Here is a 19,637-nt window from a genome sequence, read left to right as displayed (position 1 = left end):
GGGGTAAAATGGAGCTGTAAAAAGCATAGTAAAGAGCATCCTAGAGATGTTTTTAAAAAAAGTGAGTGTATTAATTTTGTGTACAAGATTGTTTTTCCTAGGTGCAAGATTGCTTTTACACAATCCTCAGGTGAGCTGTTCAAGAAAGAGCAAAGTCCCTTATTCTAGCAGGCACTGCAAATGGCCATGTTGTGTCTTCATTGTTAGATCTACAGTATTTTTCACGCAAATAACTTAACTGTATGGTTTTTTTTCTTGACAGGACCTGAAAAAACCCTTTGATAAAGCTTGGAAGGACTATGAAACAAAAGTGTATGTATCTTTTAAACTTTTATTTAGAAGGGAAGTCTAACTGAAATCTGTAAAGGTCATTGGTTAATATTCAGGTTCCAGCCAGAAGTTTTATCTGGGAAGTGAAGTGTTTGTTCTTACTTTTTTTTTCTTAAAACCTGGAGCTGTGTGAAGGTGCAAGTGCATGGACACAGTAATTTCAAATTTTGTAATATACAGCTTGTTTCATGAGTAAATTATCTTTTGTATGTTTTTGTGCCATGACAGTTAGTGTCTGTGGTAGACCTCTTTGCTTAATGAAGTTCCAAGTAACAAGCATAACCTCCCAGTGCTTGTTCTTCCACTGCATATTCTTCCACTTCAATTGAGAAAGTTTTGCTTTAGTTGGGCAAGAAATTTGTTAAAGTTTTTTACAGTATCAATATTACTACCCAGTAATCTACTACTTTTCCTTTTCCTTTTCTTTTCCCTTCCTTTTCTGCCATACTCTACTTTTGGAGGACACTACTATATAAAACTAAAAGTTACCCACCCTGTGTTTTCATCCTTAACTACCAAAAAGTGCAGTACCATAATGGTACTTGATGACCTAAGCATTTGTGGTGTGGTGTTTTTTTCTTCTCATCAGTGATTACTTCACTATAATTAGCAAGTTTCTTTAGCTGAAGAGCACAAAAGAAATCGTATGGTTTATGCCTGAGTGTGTTGAAATGTCTTAACAAAAAATAACAAGAGTGTGCAAATCAAGATTTAGTTCCGGATTTGTTTAGCCTAAACCCCTTGTAATCACTCTAATGTCTCTGGCTCTAGCACATCTTAGGAGACTGTGCCCAATGTTGAGGTCTCTAGGAAGGCTTTATTTGATGCTGAGCTTTTGGCACTTACCAGTGAGGTGGTAAGGCTGTTGAGGGGCTGTTAGCTGCTATCATTCCGAAACTGCACGTGACTCCAGATTGATCCAGTACCAGAACCTTGGTAAATCACATTTAATTAGTGTAGATTGTTTAAAGATACAGATGTTTTCTGCATTTAATGCCAAGGCTGGATGCTCTCAGCAGGCGTATTGTGTACTAGAAGTGGATGAACATCAATCTGAGTCTTGTCAACTGTGTCTCATGTTGTGTATCTAGCCCAGCTTACCATAAGCCACTGTGTGAAGGTACCAGATGCACAGTATAAACAACTATAAAATCATATTTAATAACTGAATTTTATATCCAGCTAAGTGAATCAAATGAGTCAACAAACCTCAGCACCTAAGATCAAACAAAATTAATTTTGGTACCTTGTAAATCTTCAAGTGGTTTAGTGCCCTACATCAGGAACAGTTGTTTCCTGGGTTGGCCAAGTCTGTTGTATTGTCTCAGCTGATAGTCCCTGAAATAGAATTTCATGGTGGATTTTATTCCTTATTCCAGTATAACCTGAGTTCTGGCTGTCGGTTGAGTTTCACGTCACACATCCAGCTTCTTTGATCTTGTGAGATAGTGCTGCAGATGTCAGACCTTTTCTGATGATACAGGTGCAGAAGAATCACATGATGACACTGTTTAGTGTAAATAGGTTGCAGATCCCCAGCCACCTAGACTAGCTAAGAATCTAGCAACATCTTTTAGTATTTTTTTAATTGTGAAAAGTTATAATGATTCTCTGGTGCCCACTGAGTTGGCCCATCTGAAGCCGTGGGCAAACAGTCTTCAGAAATCATTTTTGTAAGTGGTTTACTCACAAAAGCAGGAAGTTTAGCGAGTTGTCTAAGTTTCATTATTCCTTTTGTGAATAACAATGAGAATAGTCTCATTACTACTCTTGTAGGCTCCGTGTGTGAGGAGGACCTGAGTGGCTTTTGACTGTAGCTGGATTTTCACAATGAGACATTCTGAAATATTGAGATGAACCTCCAGTCTGACAGTTTGAATCCTTGGACAATTGTGATGGCTCCAGTGTTTCATATTAATGCTAATGAACAATCTCATTTGGTGCCGTGCCAGTTATTGGCTATTGAAGTAATTAAGATTTCCAGTCATTGCTCGTGGCAGTAGTTGATCTCTGAGAATGGGCCATAAAGAACAGTCTTGTAAGTTAGTCTGTTATTGTGTCCCAGTACTTGGTTGCTGGATCTGAAAGCTTGTTTACTTATGTATAACTTATTGATAGTGGCATCCTACAAAGTTTATGTGCAGAATTTAAAATACCTATGCATGCTGCTGGGTTGTATACCAAGAACACTATTACTACTGGACCAAGTTCTCTAATGCTTTTAAATTTCTGATATAATTTTCACCAGGATAAGTGTATTGCAGTAATACAAAGATTTGTACTTTGATCCTCAGTTTAGTCAGAGCAGGTGGTCTGTTTCAGAGCCAGGTACTCCAGAAATATTTTCATTTCTTTTTTTAACTTAGGTAAGTATTTGAGAAGTAGAAACGCCCATGGAAAATGTATATTTAGGGATTCTCATTTGAGTTTAAGGACAGTAGGCACCTGGAAATGCTCTAGCGTATGTTACTTCATTCAGGACCTGAAAATGTGATGTTGACATGGTGTTTATTTGCTGTCTGTGGGATTGGATCCAATGCTGCTTGTATGATACAATGACATTATTTTTATTTGTTCCTTTTAACCAACAGTCCTTTGGAAAGCCTGCTTTATGACTTTGCTTTCAAATAAGACACTTGGGTTTTGATCCAAAACAGGTTCCTTTTCCCACTGTAAGGAGATACTCTTCCCAAGTCACCTCTGTAGTTCCTGCAAGATTTTTTAACAAATGAAGCACACCTCCTTGACAATGCTTATTTCTAAGCCATTTATGTGTTAGGTTATTCAACATGCAAACACTGAAGGTAGCACATGTTCATCAGGAAATTCTTCCAGAACCATTACCATCTTCTGTGATATTTCCAGGTGGTGGGCTGGTACAATTGCTGTGTGCTCTAGGTTTTTTAAGTGGTTAGATGAAAGCTCCACATCAATATTCTAGAGCTTAAAGCTCTTAGTCTAGCCTGTTGGAATCCTTCACTTTGATCAAGACCAAAGGATCATCTGCTTGAGGCTTGGGATAAGGAGCCTGGGAATTCTATGTACAGGAAAATCCTTTAAATCAAGGGGCTGATTTTTGTTAGTTTGGGGTTTTTTTTATTATTTGTGTGTTTTGTTGGTTGTTTTTTTGTGTGGTGGTTTCACAACATGAGAAATTACTTATTGCGGCTTAAATTTGGCAGTGAGAGAATATTGTTTTTCAGTGCAAGCTGTCTTACTTCTACCATTTTTCTCTAGTTCTGTTCAGACTGCAACTTCCCCAAGTGCCCTGCCCCTGCGGAAGGACTGCAGAATTTGTCAGACCCTCTTGTGCATAAGATCAGTTTCCAGATAAGTTAAGATGTTGCCAGCTGTCATTATTGAGTATTGGTCTTTACAAATCAGAGACAGGAAGTCTAATTACGTGGGTTTGAAGCTAGGGTGAGAGTATTAATTTGAGCCTGAGTCTGGTCAGGTCACCTCTATTATCCACTAAATTATGGACATAGGAAAACAGGGAGGTTTTTCTGGGTCGCTGTTATATATGCCACTGAGATTTCTTGAGATAATAACTGTTTTGATTCTGTGGCTGTCCTAAGCGGATCTAACTTCTTATAGCTGTGCATTTTGGTTATCTGTAGCAATGGGTGGATGCAGAGTCATTGCAAGAATTCTTAATTGCAAATTGAATTTCTGTGTTGTAATATCTTAACAGTCTCTGCCTTAACAAAAAGGGCAGAGGGACTGGGAGAGCTAACCTCAGTCTCACCTGCAGCTGGTGTTGTCAGAGTGGGATGGTGGATGTAGGTGTTGATAAGCCATAGGTTTGCTCAGCCTTGTTCCATCTGTTACCTTAGACGGTTCCTTGTTTGGACTGTGCCTAAAGCCATTCCTAGGTTTATGCTTAGTTAGCTTTCTTTTCCAGTGATACTTCTTCCAATATGTGTCTCTTTCATTTTCCTTTCTTTTTTGTTTTCCCTTTGGGTTAACAAACCATTCAAAGCTGCTAGGCTGCTCTTTGTCTGCATATCCTTCTGTGTCATATGTTCAAAATCACACCATTCTTCTGCATTTCCTAGTCACAAGTACAGACCTGTGAAGCTAAGGGCCATATACCAAAGTGGTATTTTTGTAGTCTGTGGAGAAGTGAGTGTCTTCATCCTGATTTCTGTCTCGATAGGTTGTCTTTATATGGAAGAATTAAAGCTTATTTGCCTCGATATCTCATCTTTATTACTTGCACCTTTGTGATGACATATCAGGTGCTAATATACCCAAGTGTGACCTATTTGAAAGTAAATTCATCTAATTAAAAAATGGGGTTTGTTTTGCTTTTTCCCCATAGCAATTTCTGAGCTGCCTCTTCAAGCTCTGTATGTAATTAAGCGTGTTTAAAAATTACTATGTATTCAGTCTTGTTTGAGAGAGTGATGTTAAGATCCATTTTTAACGCTCTTGGATCATCATCCATCAATGCTGATTATTATGCAAATTCTTCGCCCTGTAGCTACCTAACTTCTCAGAGTATTTTCCTGAAGATCACCTTAGCTGAAGTAACTGAGGGAGGCTGGATCCATTTTTCTTCGTACCTTGGGACTGTTCTCAAACAAGGGAATAAGGGGAGCAAGTAACTTGTAGCTTTATGCCAGCCTACCTCAATCAAAAATTGGGAACATCCTGAGGTGACATTCATGAATAATTCATCTTTTCTCACCATCAGTCATTAACATGCTTCAGTTGAAGCCATAAAGATTTTAAAGTGTTTTTAAAGCTTTGAAGTAGTTAGAAGCAGTGCATTTCTCTTAGGACCTCAGTTACAGTGTTTGTTTCCCATGTAAGAGCTGGGCGATGCTGCCTGCCACCTCAGCACCACCGTGGGACTAGTCTCTCTGTGTCCTTCGGGTAGAACTGGTGCAGACTGGGCTCTTCTTGTTACAGGGCAGTTGTTTTCCCCCATGTACTTAAACACCAATGGCAGTCGCACTGGGGGAGCATATGGGGAAGGAGTACACATGTTGTAAAAACTGCTCATTCTCCCAGCAGGCAGACTGTATTCAACAAGGCAGTGGGCCAGATTTCACCCACATTCTTTAGTTTAATTGGCCCTGTTGTGGTAGATTTTGAGGTAAAGATGTTGTATCAATGTTGCACAGGAAATAGAAGGATAAACTTACTGAGGTGTATTAATTACTCATTTTTAGCTGAATATTCTCTGTAATCCAGACCTAAACCTGTCTTTCTGAAAATAAAAAAATGTTATTCTTTTTATATAAAGGTGTCTTAATTTTAGGCCTATAAATGTATTATTAACTTCAGAAGTCCTGCGCTAATGAGTGTTGTGCTAATGCTATGAAACATAAATGCTTAAGGAAAACTAACAAGATTTTCCTGGAAAGGCTGGTTTCCTCCTCTCCTTTGCCATTCTCCCTTGAAAAGCCAGGCATGAGGTCCGTTACGCACAACTGAGTGAAGAGGATAAGTTGTTTGAATGTGCTTATTGGATTATAAGATCAAGACAGTAGGCTGAGGTATGTTATGTTACTGTGTAGAAACGCAAGCACTTGTATCCAGGTATATCTCTAACATGAATGATTTGTTCCTATACCATTGGAAGTCAGTGGAGGAATGAATAAATTCTTATTACAGTCTCCTGTGAAGATGTCTGCATAGCATGCATGATTAAGTGATGATGTTTCCAGTTTGGTGAACTCATTTTTTAAACGATATCTGAAATTTTATCTGAAAATTCTGCAAGCTTTTCCTAAACTACTTTTTCAGAGCCCTGATGTGACTCAGTAGATCATTGATATTTATAGGTCATAGATATTTCTGCCATGTTTCCTTATAAAGCATGTACGTAAGACAAAGTGGAGGCCACATCTTGAAAGTAGTGGCATAGAATGAAAGTGCTAAACAAGGTAGCTTTAATATAGAATCACAGAATCATTTGGGATGGAAAGGACCTTTAAGAACAAGTCCAACTGTAAACCTAGGACTGCCAAGTCCACCACTAAACCATGTCCCTAAGCACCACATCTACGTGTCTTTTAAATACCTCCAGGGATAGAGACTCAACCGCCTCCATGGGTAGCCTGTTCCAATGCTTGACAACACTTTAAGTGAAGAAATTTTTCCTCATATCCAATCTAAACCTCCTCTGGCACAACTTGAGGCTGTTCTGTCTTGTCCTATTGCTTGTTACTTGGGAGAAGAGACCAGCACCCCCAGGCCCTTTCCCACCAGGCACTTTCCAGCTGCTCTTCCCCAAGCCTCTAGTGCTGCCTGGGGTTGTTGTGACCCATGTGCAGGACCCGGCACTTCTTGTTGAACTTCATACAGTTGGCCTTGGCCCATCGCTCCAGCCTGTCCAGACCCCCCTGCAGAGCCTTCCTGCCCTCAACCAGTTCAACACTCCACCCCAGATTGGTGTCATCTGCAAATGTACTGAGGGTGCACTTGGTCCTCTCATCCAGATTATTGGTGAAGATACTAAACAGGACTGGCCCCAACACTGAGCCCTGGGGAACACCACTTTGTGACCGGCTCCCAGCTGGATGTAACTCCATCCACCACCACTCTTCGGGCTCAGCCATCCAGCCAGCTTGTAACCCAGTGCAGAGCACACCTGTCCAAGCCGTGAGCAGCCAGTTTCTGCAGAAGAATGCTGAGGGAGACGGTGTCAGAGGCTTTACTGAAGTTTAGGTAAACCGCATCCGCGGTAAACTGCTTTGAGTCTGAGATTTCATATTAAGTATTTTTATTTTGAAAGACATTACCTGCAAATTAAATGGAAAAAGCTTTGAATGAATTTCCAGATATCATTAATAAAATATTGGAGAGGTCTGGACATGTTTTGCTCATTCTGCCATCTTCTCCCCCATCCTCTAGTGCAGGATGAGTGAAAGCAAAAATCTTTCCCACATTTCCAAAAGGAATTGGTGACTTCTCCATTCAGGACTTGGGTGATAAGTAAGAAAGTCATGCTTTACTGTCAGCCTCGACAGGCAGTAGGATACAATCAGATGAAAGGTTTTTCACTTAAAAGGTAGGATGCCAGAGCTGAAGTTGGAGAGTCAGGCTGGAAAGGAATTCTTAAGAAAAAAAAGGATGTTTAAAGTGAAAATGTGTAATACTATTTTGTCAAACAAAATAGCCCTTGGAAGCATTCCATTTTCAAGAGTGTTCCCCATTCAAGACTGTGCATTCCAGCTGCTATTCCCAGTCTCTGCACCTTCTCATGTACATACCCAGACTCAGCCTGGCTTACTGCTGTATGAGGAAGGAGAGGAAGAAAGACCTAAGAGTTGCTGCCCAGCCAGCCAATTCACTACTGCTGTGTGTGTACAGGGTGTTCTATTTGTTTACCCTTGTTCACTAGCTGAAAATAAATACCAGTCTTTGGCATGTTGAACAGTAAAATAAGGCCTTTTTAAAGATTGAAACAATAAAAATGCCTACTTTATTGTTTATTTATACCATGATTTGTATGAAAAAAATGATTTGTTTGAAATACAAATTAAAATCTGCGTTGAAAACCAGTTGCTTTTCAAAGTGGAGCTGTAAAAATAGTCATATAGCGGACACTTAATGTGTAAGACTTTATGTTGTAACTGTAACTGACAGACTTCTCTGTTGTAATTCTTAATCCGTTATTGCAGCTTTACTTCTCTGTTACACAGATCTGAGCTCACTGTATGTTAGTCATGTGCAGCTGCATTGCAAATGATCTGAAATGTGCTTAGCTTTTAATCTTAGTCAGCGAAGTCTATCTATGTGATATGTGCTATATGACCTTCCAGAACAGCAGCTTTACAAAATATTTGCTTGTCTTGCTGCTTCTAGAGGATTTTTCTAGAGTTTTCCCAATTTTTCTATGAATTTTGCTTAAATTATCTGTCTGAAAAACCTGAATACCCTGCAGTATTTGAAAATCTTACAGTGGTGCGTTGTAGAACTGTCTTTGCCAGAAGGATTTGGTTAATGTCACCATACAGTGACACTTGAAGCTGAGTTGACCCTTGCATTTGGGTAGGAATCACAGCCAACCTTTAGCACTCAGAAGATGTGCATGCAGCGCTACTGTATGTGCTTTCTTTGTTTCCTTAGAAACAAGTTCCCTGTAGTATCAGTCAGATAGGAGGTGGCATATTACTGTTGCAAAACAACAGGTTGGTTTCTGGATCACGAAGCTGGAAATGTAGTTAGAGACTAAAAGCCTTAATAACAAAGAAATGCAAATGTGAAATGCACCATCACTGATCTCTGGTACTTGTCACTGAGGGATGGTTTGAGGGTTTTTTTTGTAAAGCATCTCTGAACTTTCTGAAGCTTTAGCAAACAGTTTCAAGGATGTTTTATTTCTCTGAATTACTTGTTAGATGTCAGTCTTGGTTTAAGTACTTTTTGTCTGTGGAGTAAGATTTATCCTTTAAAGAGTAGAAAGGACTCTTTCACTGAAATCTAGCTCTTTCCTTAAAAGGAATTATATTTCTTAAAACAATGTATGCTGTAATAGTGTGCATAATGTTTGACTATTAGGCAGTTGTCTTTTGGTTTAACTAGCATTTAGAGACACCTTATAACATGTTAACAAGCTCTTAAAATTTTGGAGAGGGTTATGTTATCATGTGTTTGAGTATTGTTCTCTGTAAACAAGGAAAATACAGTACAATAGCAATTGATAGTTATTAGATTTGACTTACGTTTCAGTGAGTTCTCTGGCCTCATGAATTGTTAGATTAACGTGGAAATTAAGAGAGCAAAAACCGTCCTGGATCTTTGCTGTAAGGTTTGACTTTTTTAGAACTACCAATTATGATACAATGTAAAGTCTCCTAAAGTGTGTGGTAGAAAGGAGCTGCCTATTTGTAATTTTCTGTGAATCTTTTTGTAATGGTGTATCTCCCCTGTTCGCGGTTGATGTCTCATTAATTCTTGTGTTTGGACTCTGTGGCTACAAAATGGCATACCTGGCAGTAAGTGAGTAGGAGTACAGACTTACTTCTGATGAAAACTGAACGTCCTAGAACCAAGTTTTTATTCAGGCAAGCAAAGGTTTTCAGAACATTTATTTCAAAGGAGAAGGAGCTTCCCTCTGAACGTCTGCTTCTGGCGGGACACGATGGGCTGAGGAGGAGTGCAGTGCTGGCTGGGTGTGCTGGCTGCTGGAATACTGCACAGGGCTGGCTCTGCCCTGTCTGCCAGCACCAAGAGTGCAGTGAAGCTTTTTGAATTGCTGTTCAAAATGCTTCCCCTTGGAAATGTTATGGGATGGGATTAATTCTAGTTTTCCCTTGCTGCTTGAGGTGTAGAAGGAGGCATTTCCTTATTCTTGAGAAGTGTAAGTACAGCATATATTGCTGACTGGAAGTCCGTAGACCATCTAGGACATTTTCCCATAAGCTGTTAAGGTAAAGTTAACATCAGGTTAAGAGAGCACTTGAGACATCATCTTTTCAGAGGGAGAGCTGAGAGACACTTGACTGCCCAAGAGGAGGTATGATAGCGCGGATGTTAATTGTACCTCTCGTCTGCTTCCTGTATTCCTGTGTAATGCTTCCTCTTGTTAAAAAGCAATATAACATTTCCTCAGGAAGCTCTTCCCAGAATTTTCAGCTTCTTGAACAGTACAAGTAGCAAACTAAAAGTCTTTCTCCAAAAAGTAAACACCCTCATGTATTTGTTTTTATTAGTATCTTTTTCCATATCAGGCTTGTCTTAACTGGGTTATGTAATTAAGCTACTACCTTTAGGAATAATATAGAGAATAGCTGTAACAAATGCACAAGTGTGTTTAGGGGAGTTATACTGTGTGCTAGGCATTGGTTATTCATTTATATTCTGTAGGAGAACCTGTTTTATTCAGAGCTCTTGGAAAATGTTCATGGAAACTTTTAGGGAATTAGGACAGCTGGTCTAGCAGACTTTTGAAGTCTGCAATACAGCCGGCTGGCCGGCATTCCCAGCGCCAACTGGCTCAGTAGCAAGTAGAGATGGCAACTGTGATTTTGGCTTAGAAAACCCTGTATATATAGAAGATGACTTGACGACAGGCAAGACTCAATAAATCTGGTGACTTAATTGAACTCTGTTAACCAGTGTTTGGTCAGTTGCAATTAAACATCCCTCTAGGTTTCCAATTAGAATTCGTTATTTTGTTTCAGGATTTTTTTTCTTCAGTGCAAAAACTTAATATCTTCCTCTCATTTAATATCTTCTTTTGGAATATCTGTCAGGACATTATTTTAACAGATGATTGAATTAAGATTTCAGCTACTGTATGTCGTTGCTGATCTTTAGTCATTGTCAAATTTCAAATGAAATGTCATCTGGAATTAAGTCATATGCAAAGCTACGAGACTTTGGCTCTGCATCTGTCAGTAGACTTTGTGAATAATCAGATTTCCAGAGAGGCTGTGGATTTCTCACTTCATTGACTGATTCTTTGCCTTATAGTACAAAAATAGAGAAGGAGAAAAAAGAGCATGCTAAGCTGCATGGGATGATCCGTACAGAAATAAGTGGAGCTGAAATTGCAGAAGAGATGGAGAAGGAAAGAAGGTTCTTCCAGTTACAGATGTGTGAGGTGAGATTCAATGTAAAATTCATACTCTGCTAATGTTTTTAGGGAAAAATTGAAAACCACAATTGTTTAATGGCAGCTGTGATCTTAGAGGGACAGCCAAGTTGCTAGTGAACTCCATTTGCTAAGCCACTTTTTTTTTTTTTATCCTGATGTGCTGCCTTTGCAGGGAATTTAGATCTTTTCTAATTTCACTTAACAAGTAAATTGTAGAATAAATAAATAATGCAAAGCTCAATTAAATGCGAAGAGATGATAATAAATAAGCCTGTACACTACTGCTTCACTGTAAGTTATTTTAAGCCCTAGATCATTCTCTGAATTGTTCCCTATGCTGACAGCTGTTGTGTTATTATGAGGAGAGACTCCAGTCTAGCACACTGTTGGGCTGGTGCTGAAAAAAAAGTGCTATGGCTGGAATCCAGTTGTCTCTCAAGATGTTTCAGAATGTTTCTACTTTGAAATCTTCATGATTTTGCAGTACATTAAATCTGATTTGAATATTTTTGGTTTGATTCGTTTAAGGGCATGTCAGGTCCTGTGGTCAGGAATTCAAGTCGCTGTGTTCATTGTTTCTGTGCATTAACTCAGAAATACACTATGGATGTTTCTTATGGTTTTACTATGGTGATTAGAGCTAATTTGACTCATATGCCAACAGCTTAACTGCAGTTGTCCTGAATATGGCTTTTAGTAACTTCGTGCACTGATACTTGGTTGAAAAGCTTCACGTTTCTATACAGTCAGACTAAAGTACTCAAAACTGATGAAAAGATTTGAGTACCCAGTAAACTTATGGATGTTGCCAGCTAATTGTCCATCTGTATCCTTCCTAAGAAACAACCAGGAACAAATACTTCTGTCTTCCTGTGTCACAGTAAAGGAGAAGTTCACTTTAGTCAGTTGTAGTGATAATAAAACGCAGGGTGAAGTCTGTGAAATTGGATCAAGTCACCTTAAATGTGGAATAGCTGAAGTGTATCCTGTATTTCTTCTGATTTTTTGAGAAAAGATGTTTATACTCAGTTACCTCTGAATCGTCATATATGGGGACTTTGTTTTGGTTTTGATAGTAAGTCAGAAGTGTGACCTGTTAAAGTTGTATCATAAGGACAGGCTAGTCATTAGTAAATTGTGAGAGTGAACTGAATACCAGATGCCTAGAGCTCCTTTTTAAATTAACAGGAGCTGTAGAGGTTATTCTCCTAAGTACTATCTAGTGCATGTGTCTACATTTAGGCTAATCATCTGTTCACCTGAACCAGCAGAGAAAGAGATGGCACTTGGATACGGCTTTATTTTAGTGGGTTTTAAACGTTTAGGATGTACTGGGGGTTAGGAAAAACCATATGCATTAGGGCATTAATAAGATGACATTCACTCCTTTGCTTGGAGGTCAGTGTCTAAGCAGGGGTTAAAAATTGTCATCATTTAATGGACAGTTAAGTATGTAAGTAAGGTTGGTCAATCTTATTTCTGCTGGCATGGCTGACACTTTTGTGCTATGGAATTCAGGGGAGGAGCTGCCACTTAATATAGACTTTGTGCCTAATGCAAAAGGACACTAATTAGACTTTTTTTTTTTCAGCTTGACAGTAGATTTTAAAAATCTTTTGCTAAACTGTAATTTGTTATAATTACCATGTATAAGAAATTTGTACACAGAATGATAAAATCAGAAGATAGATTTAAAAAATGTTTTAACATAATCCCTCACTTTTGAGAGTAAAGTGGTTCTTCCTTAATGACATCTATTTAGCAGTAAATTTAACAGCTGGTGAGATAGATACCTAGATGGGCTGCTAGGTTTAAGAATGGGTTCCTAAATTTACTAGACAAACCCTTTTATGCTTCCTTTAACCCAGGCCTCCAGTAGGAGCCACCAAGGATGTTTTAACAATTTGAACTAATCACGGTGAAGTATCCCTACAGGGTTCAGAAATCACTGGTGACAATTGCTTTTGTGTGATTAATACTTGAAGCCACTATTTTACGCATTCTCTCTTTTAGGCATTCTAAATCTGCAACTGTTAAAGCTTGTTGAAATATAACTGAAAATAAAATGTTAAAAAAGAGTGTAGCAGTAATAATTACTTTCTTTTGTGAATTACTGTTCTAACAGTACCTGCTGAAAGTCAATGAAATCAAGATTAAAAAAGGAGTGGACTTACTTCAGAACTTGATCAAGTATTTTCATGCTCAGTGCAAGTATGTTTTAGTTTTCTTTTATCTACACAATAAGTGAAGCAATGCTTTGTTTTAAACTTTTGACATCTTCATAACACATTTCTAGATTTCTCAAAATCTAAGATTCAACTGTTCTTGCTGTCTTTTGACAAACTGCTTTTGTCATAGATTAGTTACTGGTTTTGCTACTGTATTCTGAAACACGTAATAAGGTTCAGCTAGTCCCATGGAATATAATAGTTGTTCCAAAGGAGTGCCACGCAATAATTTGGCATATTTCATAAACTACTGTTGAAACAAAGCTATGTGTTTGGGTAATTAGCTACTGCTGCATTAGTTTTGATGGTCTTTTTTGAGTGTATCTAGCAATGATCTAAATTGTCTGTGCTCAAACATAAACTGCATAAGCAGTGGGATAAAACTATATTGAAAGAATCACTCTAATTAATTGAAGGACTCGGTAATAAAACACAAAGCTGTCATTAGAATGATGTACTTTTTTTGTGGTAGGCTTATAGATCAATTAAGTCATATCTATAAACTTGAAAGAGCCATTGTTAACCTGTTCAAATCAGTAAGTTTTCATCTTAAAAGACCAGTCTAAATCTATCTAGGTTTTTTTCCCTATATAGCTATGTTGCTTTTAAAATCAGTTTCACTTGTAGTATGTCATTTGTCTGCTCTATCCATTTAATAGACTTTCAACAACATAAATGCTGTGTTATGTTGTCACTTTCATGCCTGCTTCCCAGAATGAAAATATTTTCTGTTGCAAATGGTGCAGCAATTTGTAATCAAATGTGCGTATAGTTGTGGTTTCTTTAAATCTATTTTTTAAATCTCACTCTTTTTTTTTTTAAAGAGCTGGGTTACTTGACATAGATAACATTACTGTGTCAATACAAAAATGCATATGATACAGAAAGATGTAACATATTCAGTTCACATATAGGCCATAATTAATGCTTGGGAAACAAAGGGCTTTTGTTTTAGTAGGAAGATTGTGTCAGGTGTGAAGTTACTGGGCTCCAAGAAGTCACAATTATTTTAGATCTGCTAGAGCTTTTGCTGTTCTACAAATAAATCTTGCTTGTTCTGAGCCTTCAAAAAGTGGGATGAGAACCTGTATTTGAGGTGAGAATGAGGAAAATTTGTGTGGGCGTTCTGAATTTAATTGGTGATTTTGCATCTTAAAATAAGCTATGATGGAAATAAAGAGGTGGAGCAGTCAAAGATGTATAAAAACCAGATGTTTAATGTTTTGAAGTTTATGGCATGACATAATAATATGCATGTCTTTCTTTGGCAACTTTTAAAACAGAAAATACAAAGTAAATTTTACTAACAGTTTGCTTTTTCTTTTTCAAGTTTCTTTCAGGATGGGTTAAAAGCAGTTGAAAGTCTCAAGCCTTCAATTGAGACACTCTCGACAGATCTTTATACAGTGAGTAGCAACCTTTCACATTTGTGAAAGTTGTAAACTTAGTTTTTTGCAGTACAACTTACATCATTATGGTTCAGGTTGGCTGACTTTTAATAGTCAGCATTCTAAGGTTTTGAGTAAAATTTTGTTTTAATATCATATCCAGAAGCCTTAGTTTCAGTTCAGGACCCCACTGTGTAAAATGTTAAGAGAACAGCCTTTGCTCTCAAATATTTACTGACTTAAGTGGAAAATAACGAACGCAAGGAAGCAAGAACACAGTGAGGCAATATCAAAGTCTTAACCCAGCAACATCCTAGCTATTATCAAGCTTTTTGAAGATAGAAAGGAAAATAAACAGATCACATTTATCTTTTCTCTTTGTGTTTTCATTCTTAGCTGAACATTTCTCAGAAAAATGAACTAATTAAGTAGCAAGTTTGGAAGAACTGCATTGAAAGAAACAATAATGTTATTTTTAACCTGTGTTTTTCTTCATTCAAGATTAAACAAGCACAAGATGAGGAAAGAAGACAATTAACACAGCTTAGAGATATTTTAAAATCAGCACTCCAGGTTGATCAGAAAGAGGTGAGCATATAAGGTGGTTTAACTTTGAAATACCCATTTTAATTACCTCTAATGTAATGTTAGTAATTGAAATTGAGTTACTTTAACTTTTATTAGCCATCTAATTTCTTTTGTTTATTGATCTTTGTTTTGGTGCTGATAGTAAATGTTTTTGAAAAAGGCAGGTGTTTTTTAAAATGAATTTCCACTAAAAATATGAGACATACTACAAAATATTTTCTTTTTGTTACCAATATTGCAAAATACTCAAGATGATGCACTGTCTGTGAACTAACAGGCAAATGTGCCTACGTTGCTTAAAGTGAGAATGGAAGAACTTTGGCAGTATTGAGGACATCCCATTAGTGCAGTCTTGTCTCACAATAATATTCCAAACTGTATAAATACGTAAAACTGAAAATCCCAAACCACCTTTTGTCATTATCATATGCAAAAAATAACAACTAAGTTTGCTACTCTACTGCAAAATGCCAGTTTTCAAATGTGTAAGAGCTGGGTCAGTTCGGCAATCTAACAAGTACGTACTTTTTGAGTTTTGGTTATGATTGGTGTTAGATTTAAAGAATTCTGGAGTAGTTTTATTTGGCAAACTGATCTGAGAGCAAGCATCTTTTTTATAATCTAATCCTAAATATTTGGTCCACTTTGTTTCAGAGTGCTAGTGATTCCTCTTCATATAGATAAATACCAGCCAGCTTCCTTTGTGTGGCTGCTGGGTCATGAGTAAGTGAGGAATGATCCTACTTCCCCCTTTTCAAATTCTTTTTCTGAGAGGGATCACAATTAAATAGTTTAGTCTGTAGAGCTCAGACTTCCTTCATCTTTTCCAGTCTTGTTTTCATCTTCTCGTAAAGGTTATGGTGACTTCTAGCTCTTAGTGGTGGCCAGATGATGGCTGTTGAGCAACGTACTCTAGCGAAAGATGTCCCTGCCCATGGCCTGAGGGTTGGACTAGATGGTCTTCAAAGGTCTCTTCCGACCCAGACCATTTTGTTATTCTGTGAATTGCTGATAGGCATTCAGACAGTCTTAAACACACTTCACTATGAGGTGCTGTTTGTTCCCATGTGAAGTTTGTGATAATAACCATCATTTACAAAGTCCCGTACAGTTTGCAGGCACTTTCTTAAGTTCAGCCTGGCATTTAGGACTCACAGGGTGGTGCATTTGCTAAAAACTTCCAAATTTGAGCTTGGTGGAACGAAAGACTAATGGTCATAGTGGAAGTGGTGACTACTTTGCATTCACCATTGATTGCCCACTCTCAGTAAGGAGTCTTTGCTGTTTAGGTTGTGTTATGAGGCTTCCCATTTTATTTGGGTTTGTGTTCAAGAGAGATAATAGAAGCAACAGGGTTTCACGGTTGCTGGGAATGTTGCTTCTCTGTTGTTTACTTGTTTATCGGTGATACTGGTATTAAATGCATATGTAAGATGTGGTGAGCACGCATCTTTTCAGAGACTGAAAAATGTAATAATACACTTAAATTTATTACTTGTACTGGTTTTGTTGCATTTAAAAATACACGTGTAAAAAGTGCTTTGTGCTATATTCAGTTTTAATTCTGCAAATTCAGATATAGATGCTTACCTGCAGAGCATGAGAAGAACTGTAATTATTTTGAAAGTTTTTTGAAAACATCAATTAATCAATGGGATGCCAAACAATCCTGGTATAATTGACTGCACGACCCGCTAATACTGTTCTTGTTGCACTGTAATTTCCTTCACTATAACCGATTTCTTTTTCCTTCCTGAAATGCATTTACATTTTGTGACCGAAGTCTAGGAGAGTAAGTGTTACTATGTTTTAATGAAAATAGTTGGCATGATTTCCATTCAGATTTCAAGAAACTGGATTTTTCCTTTGAGTTTTTTTCTGTTGGTATGAAAGGCTGGTCCTTTTTTTTCCCTCTTCTGTTTGTTGTATTATCACCACCACCACACCCCCCCCCCCCCAAAAAAAAAAAAGAAAAAAGAAGTTTGTTCTTGGGAAAGAAAATTGCTGTAAGACGAATTGGTAATTTCCTTTGCATTCTCTTTTGGGAAACAAATCCAGTTGCTTGATTTGATGTTCTTGCAAGGTTTTGAAGATACATGTATTTTTAATTAAAATGGACTTAATGTATGAAGTAATAGAATGTTGCGAATATTGTTTCTGTTGTGTTTTTAAAAAAAAAGACACACACACTTAGAGTGAACCTTTTTCGTTGTGCCTGTATACATAGTTTCCTCCTGCACAGAACTTTCTCAAACTTGGTTTGTATTGAAACTTCTTTTTGACATGTCATTGTGTGTACACCCCTCTAATTTTTAATTTTTAAACTTTTATTTTTCAAACTGTACAGCTCCTACAAGTTTCGAGGTCAACTGTAGAGTCATATTGCCTTCATTTCTCTCTTTTCCGTGCGCTGTCTGAAGGTAGTCTTACTGTAGTGTTTAGATTTGCTCTGCTTCTTCTACAAGTTTGTAGAACCCAGAATCTATTTAGGCCACTGCAAAATAGGATAAATTTTGTGTTTCTTGACAAAAATTATAGTAGCTGTGTTATAGGAGAGGTTGCGTGCAGGGGGTTCTGGCAGATACATCTGTTGAAGGCTCTGTGGGGCTGTAACAGATAAGGGATGGATCTCTGAAACATCCTCTTGGCAGCTATCGTGCAAATGCAAGAGAAGCTCAGGCTGTTGGAGAACTGTAAAGGCTTTTTGGCAGCTTTACACACAGGAGTGATCCGGACAGTCTAAAATACTGCTCCCTGGGAGCTGTGGAATGGCTAGCCAAAATTTGCTGTGTATAAGTTAAAGTACCTTGTGTGGAAAGTTCTGTTGTGTTCAAATATTAGAAGAGATAAATAGGTTTTTGGAGTCTGTCATCAGTAGTCACAGACCATCCTTACAGAATGCTGTTTTTACATTTCTTTCGTTTTTAGCTACGCTATTCAACTTGATTTGCAAGTCAGACGATCTTTATAAGACTTTGGAAGAAATCATTTCAAACCTCTTTATGGTCAGTGAAGTGATTCACTATAAACATGCTGCAATTAAATGATTCACTTTTTTTTTTATGCCTATCTGCATTTCAAAGCTGATGAAGTGGACAGAGTTCAGTTTCTTAGGCTTGTGTACTTCAATTTGTTCTGATCTTGGTATGTTCAAGGGAGATTTAAAATGACAGTACTCTGCACTAGGTATGTCCTATATCCTGCAGTGATCCATTGCCTTCCATAGGTAATGTACATTATTTCTGCTTCTCTTGATGTGGCCATGGGATCTGACCCTGTTGTATTCATGTTATGTGCAATATGCAAACCAGAAACAAGGGAAGATCCTTTGGGGAGCCTGCATATGGAAAAGGCATGCTGAAATTACCCAGAAGGATGTTAATTGTGATGAGTGATTTGTGATATGGCATCCTGTCTGTTAGGAACTAGATCAAAATCATGAACTTGCTTGTCAGAGAGCTGTGGAAAACGTTGATGTGGCAATCACGTGGGATGCTATTGATTTGGACATGGCCTGAACCGAGGATTTAAAACTGAAAATCTCCTTGTCTTGTCCTTAAGTTGTTCTTATGAAATAGTATTACATTTTTTAAAGATACTGTTCATAGTAATGAATGTGTGGAAGTACACGTCAGCTACAGCAGCTTCCTCTCTGGTTGAAGTAAGGCAGGAAGCTTGTATTACTGGCTTGCCAGTTTGGCCAAACAGAGCAGCTGAGCGTAAACAACAGCTGAAGGGACGTAGCTGAAACGCAGCAGAAAATAGTGCACAAAAAGTAGCAGCACAATCTTAAGCAGTGGGAATGGTGCTATGGGCAAGTGTTGGAGGTCACCTGAAAATTTTACATGATTGAGGATGTGGAAAACTGAAATTAATTTCCTGTAAGGCCTCTAATCCTGGGAATGGAGTTCCTTTACTGGCTAATGGGAGGCAGAGATCAAGGCATTGGTAGGACACAATAGGCAGTGTCAGATGAGATTTTCTTCAGACGACAGTAAATGTATGCATGCAGTGGTTCTTAACGAGCAAAGAGAATTATTTTAAAATGTTGTTCTGTTTTATGTTGGGCAGCCAGGAAACCAAATAATTATGTGTAAACAGACTGGTGAGGAATGATAAACAGACTGGTTTTAATCTGAAGGGGTGCTTTGTCAGGTGTGGACATTTAAGCAGTGGTTTTGTAGTGTCTTCAAAAGCCTCAGGTGAATGTTGTAGCTACCTGAGACAGCTTCCTAGATCACTAGCTGAGAGATACGGCAGTGGGCACAGGTTTTTTTCTGCTGAAAAGGAGCACCATGGAGTGCTGCAGCCTGTATTTGGGACGAGCCTGAAGTCCTGCAGCCTGGAGATGCGAAGTCCTAAGTGCACTGAACAGGGGTATAGGTGGTAGCTCTGTTCCTCCCGTCATATTTTGGACCTGTCATGTGTTGCTGCTACTGTGGAGGTGGATCCTGAACAGCTTTGGCTGCATTAGTAGATTTGGTAGCAGAGTATCCTGCTGGAGTTTGTAAAGGAGCAGCATTCCATCTCAGCAGCCATTCTCTG

The 19,637-nt window shown here is 38.1% G+C and overlaps 1 protein-coding gene across 4 annotated transcripts in view; it reads left to right on the top strand.

Moving 5' to 3' along the window:
- ASAP2 (ArfGAP with SH3 domain, ankyrin repeat and PH domain 2) overlaps positions 1 to 19,637 on the top strand; it is a 96,923-nt gene that overhangs the window by 39,278 nt on the left and 38,008 nt on the right. For 2 of the 4 annotated variants that reach the window (XM_037392418.1, XM_037392415.1), the window contains exons 5-10: positions 263 to 312; positions 10,765 to 10,894; positions 13,014 to 13,099; positions 14,447 to 14,522; positions 15,006 to 15,092; positions 16,876 to 16,884. In XM_037392418.1, the coding sequence (XP_037248315.1) occupies positions 263 to 312; positions 10,765 to 10,894; positions 13,014 to 13,099; positions 14,447 to 14,522; positions 15,006 to 15,092; positions 16,876 to 16,884 (438 nt within the window). The remainder of the gene's footprint in view (positions 1 to 262; positions 313 to 10,764; positions 10,895 to 13,013; positions 13,100 to 14,446; positions 14,523 to 15,005; positions 15,093 to 16,875; positions 16,885 to 19,637) is intronic. The other 2 variants (XM_037392419.1, XM_037392416.1) reach the window with 1 other exon arrangement.

Source organism: Falco rusticolus, chromosome 6 (genome assembly GCF_015220075.1).
Source record: "Falco rusticolus isolate bFalRus1 chromosome 6, bFalRus1.pri, whole genome shotgun sequence".
Taxonomy (NCBI): Eukaryota; Metazoa; Chordata; class Aves; order Falconiformes; family Falconidae; genus Falco; species Falco rusticolus.
This window is presented reverse-complemented; position numbering and strand designations above follow the sequence as displayed.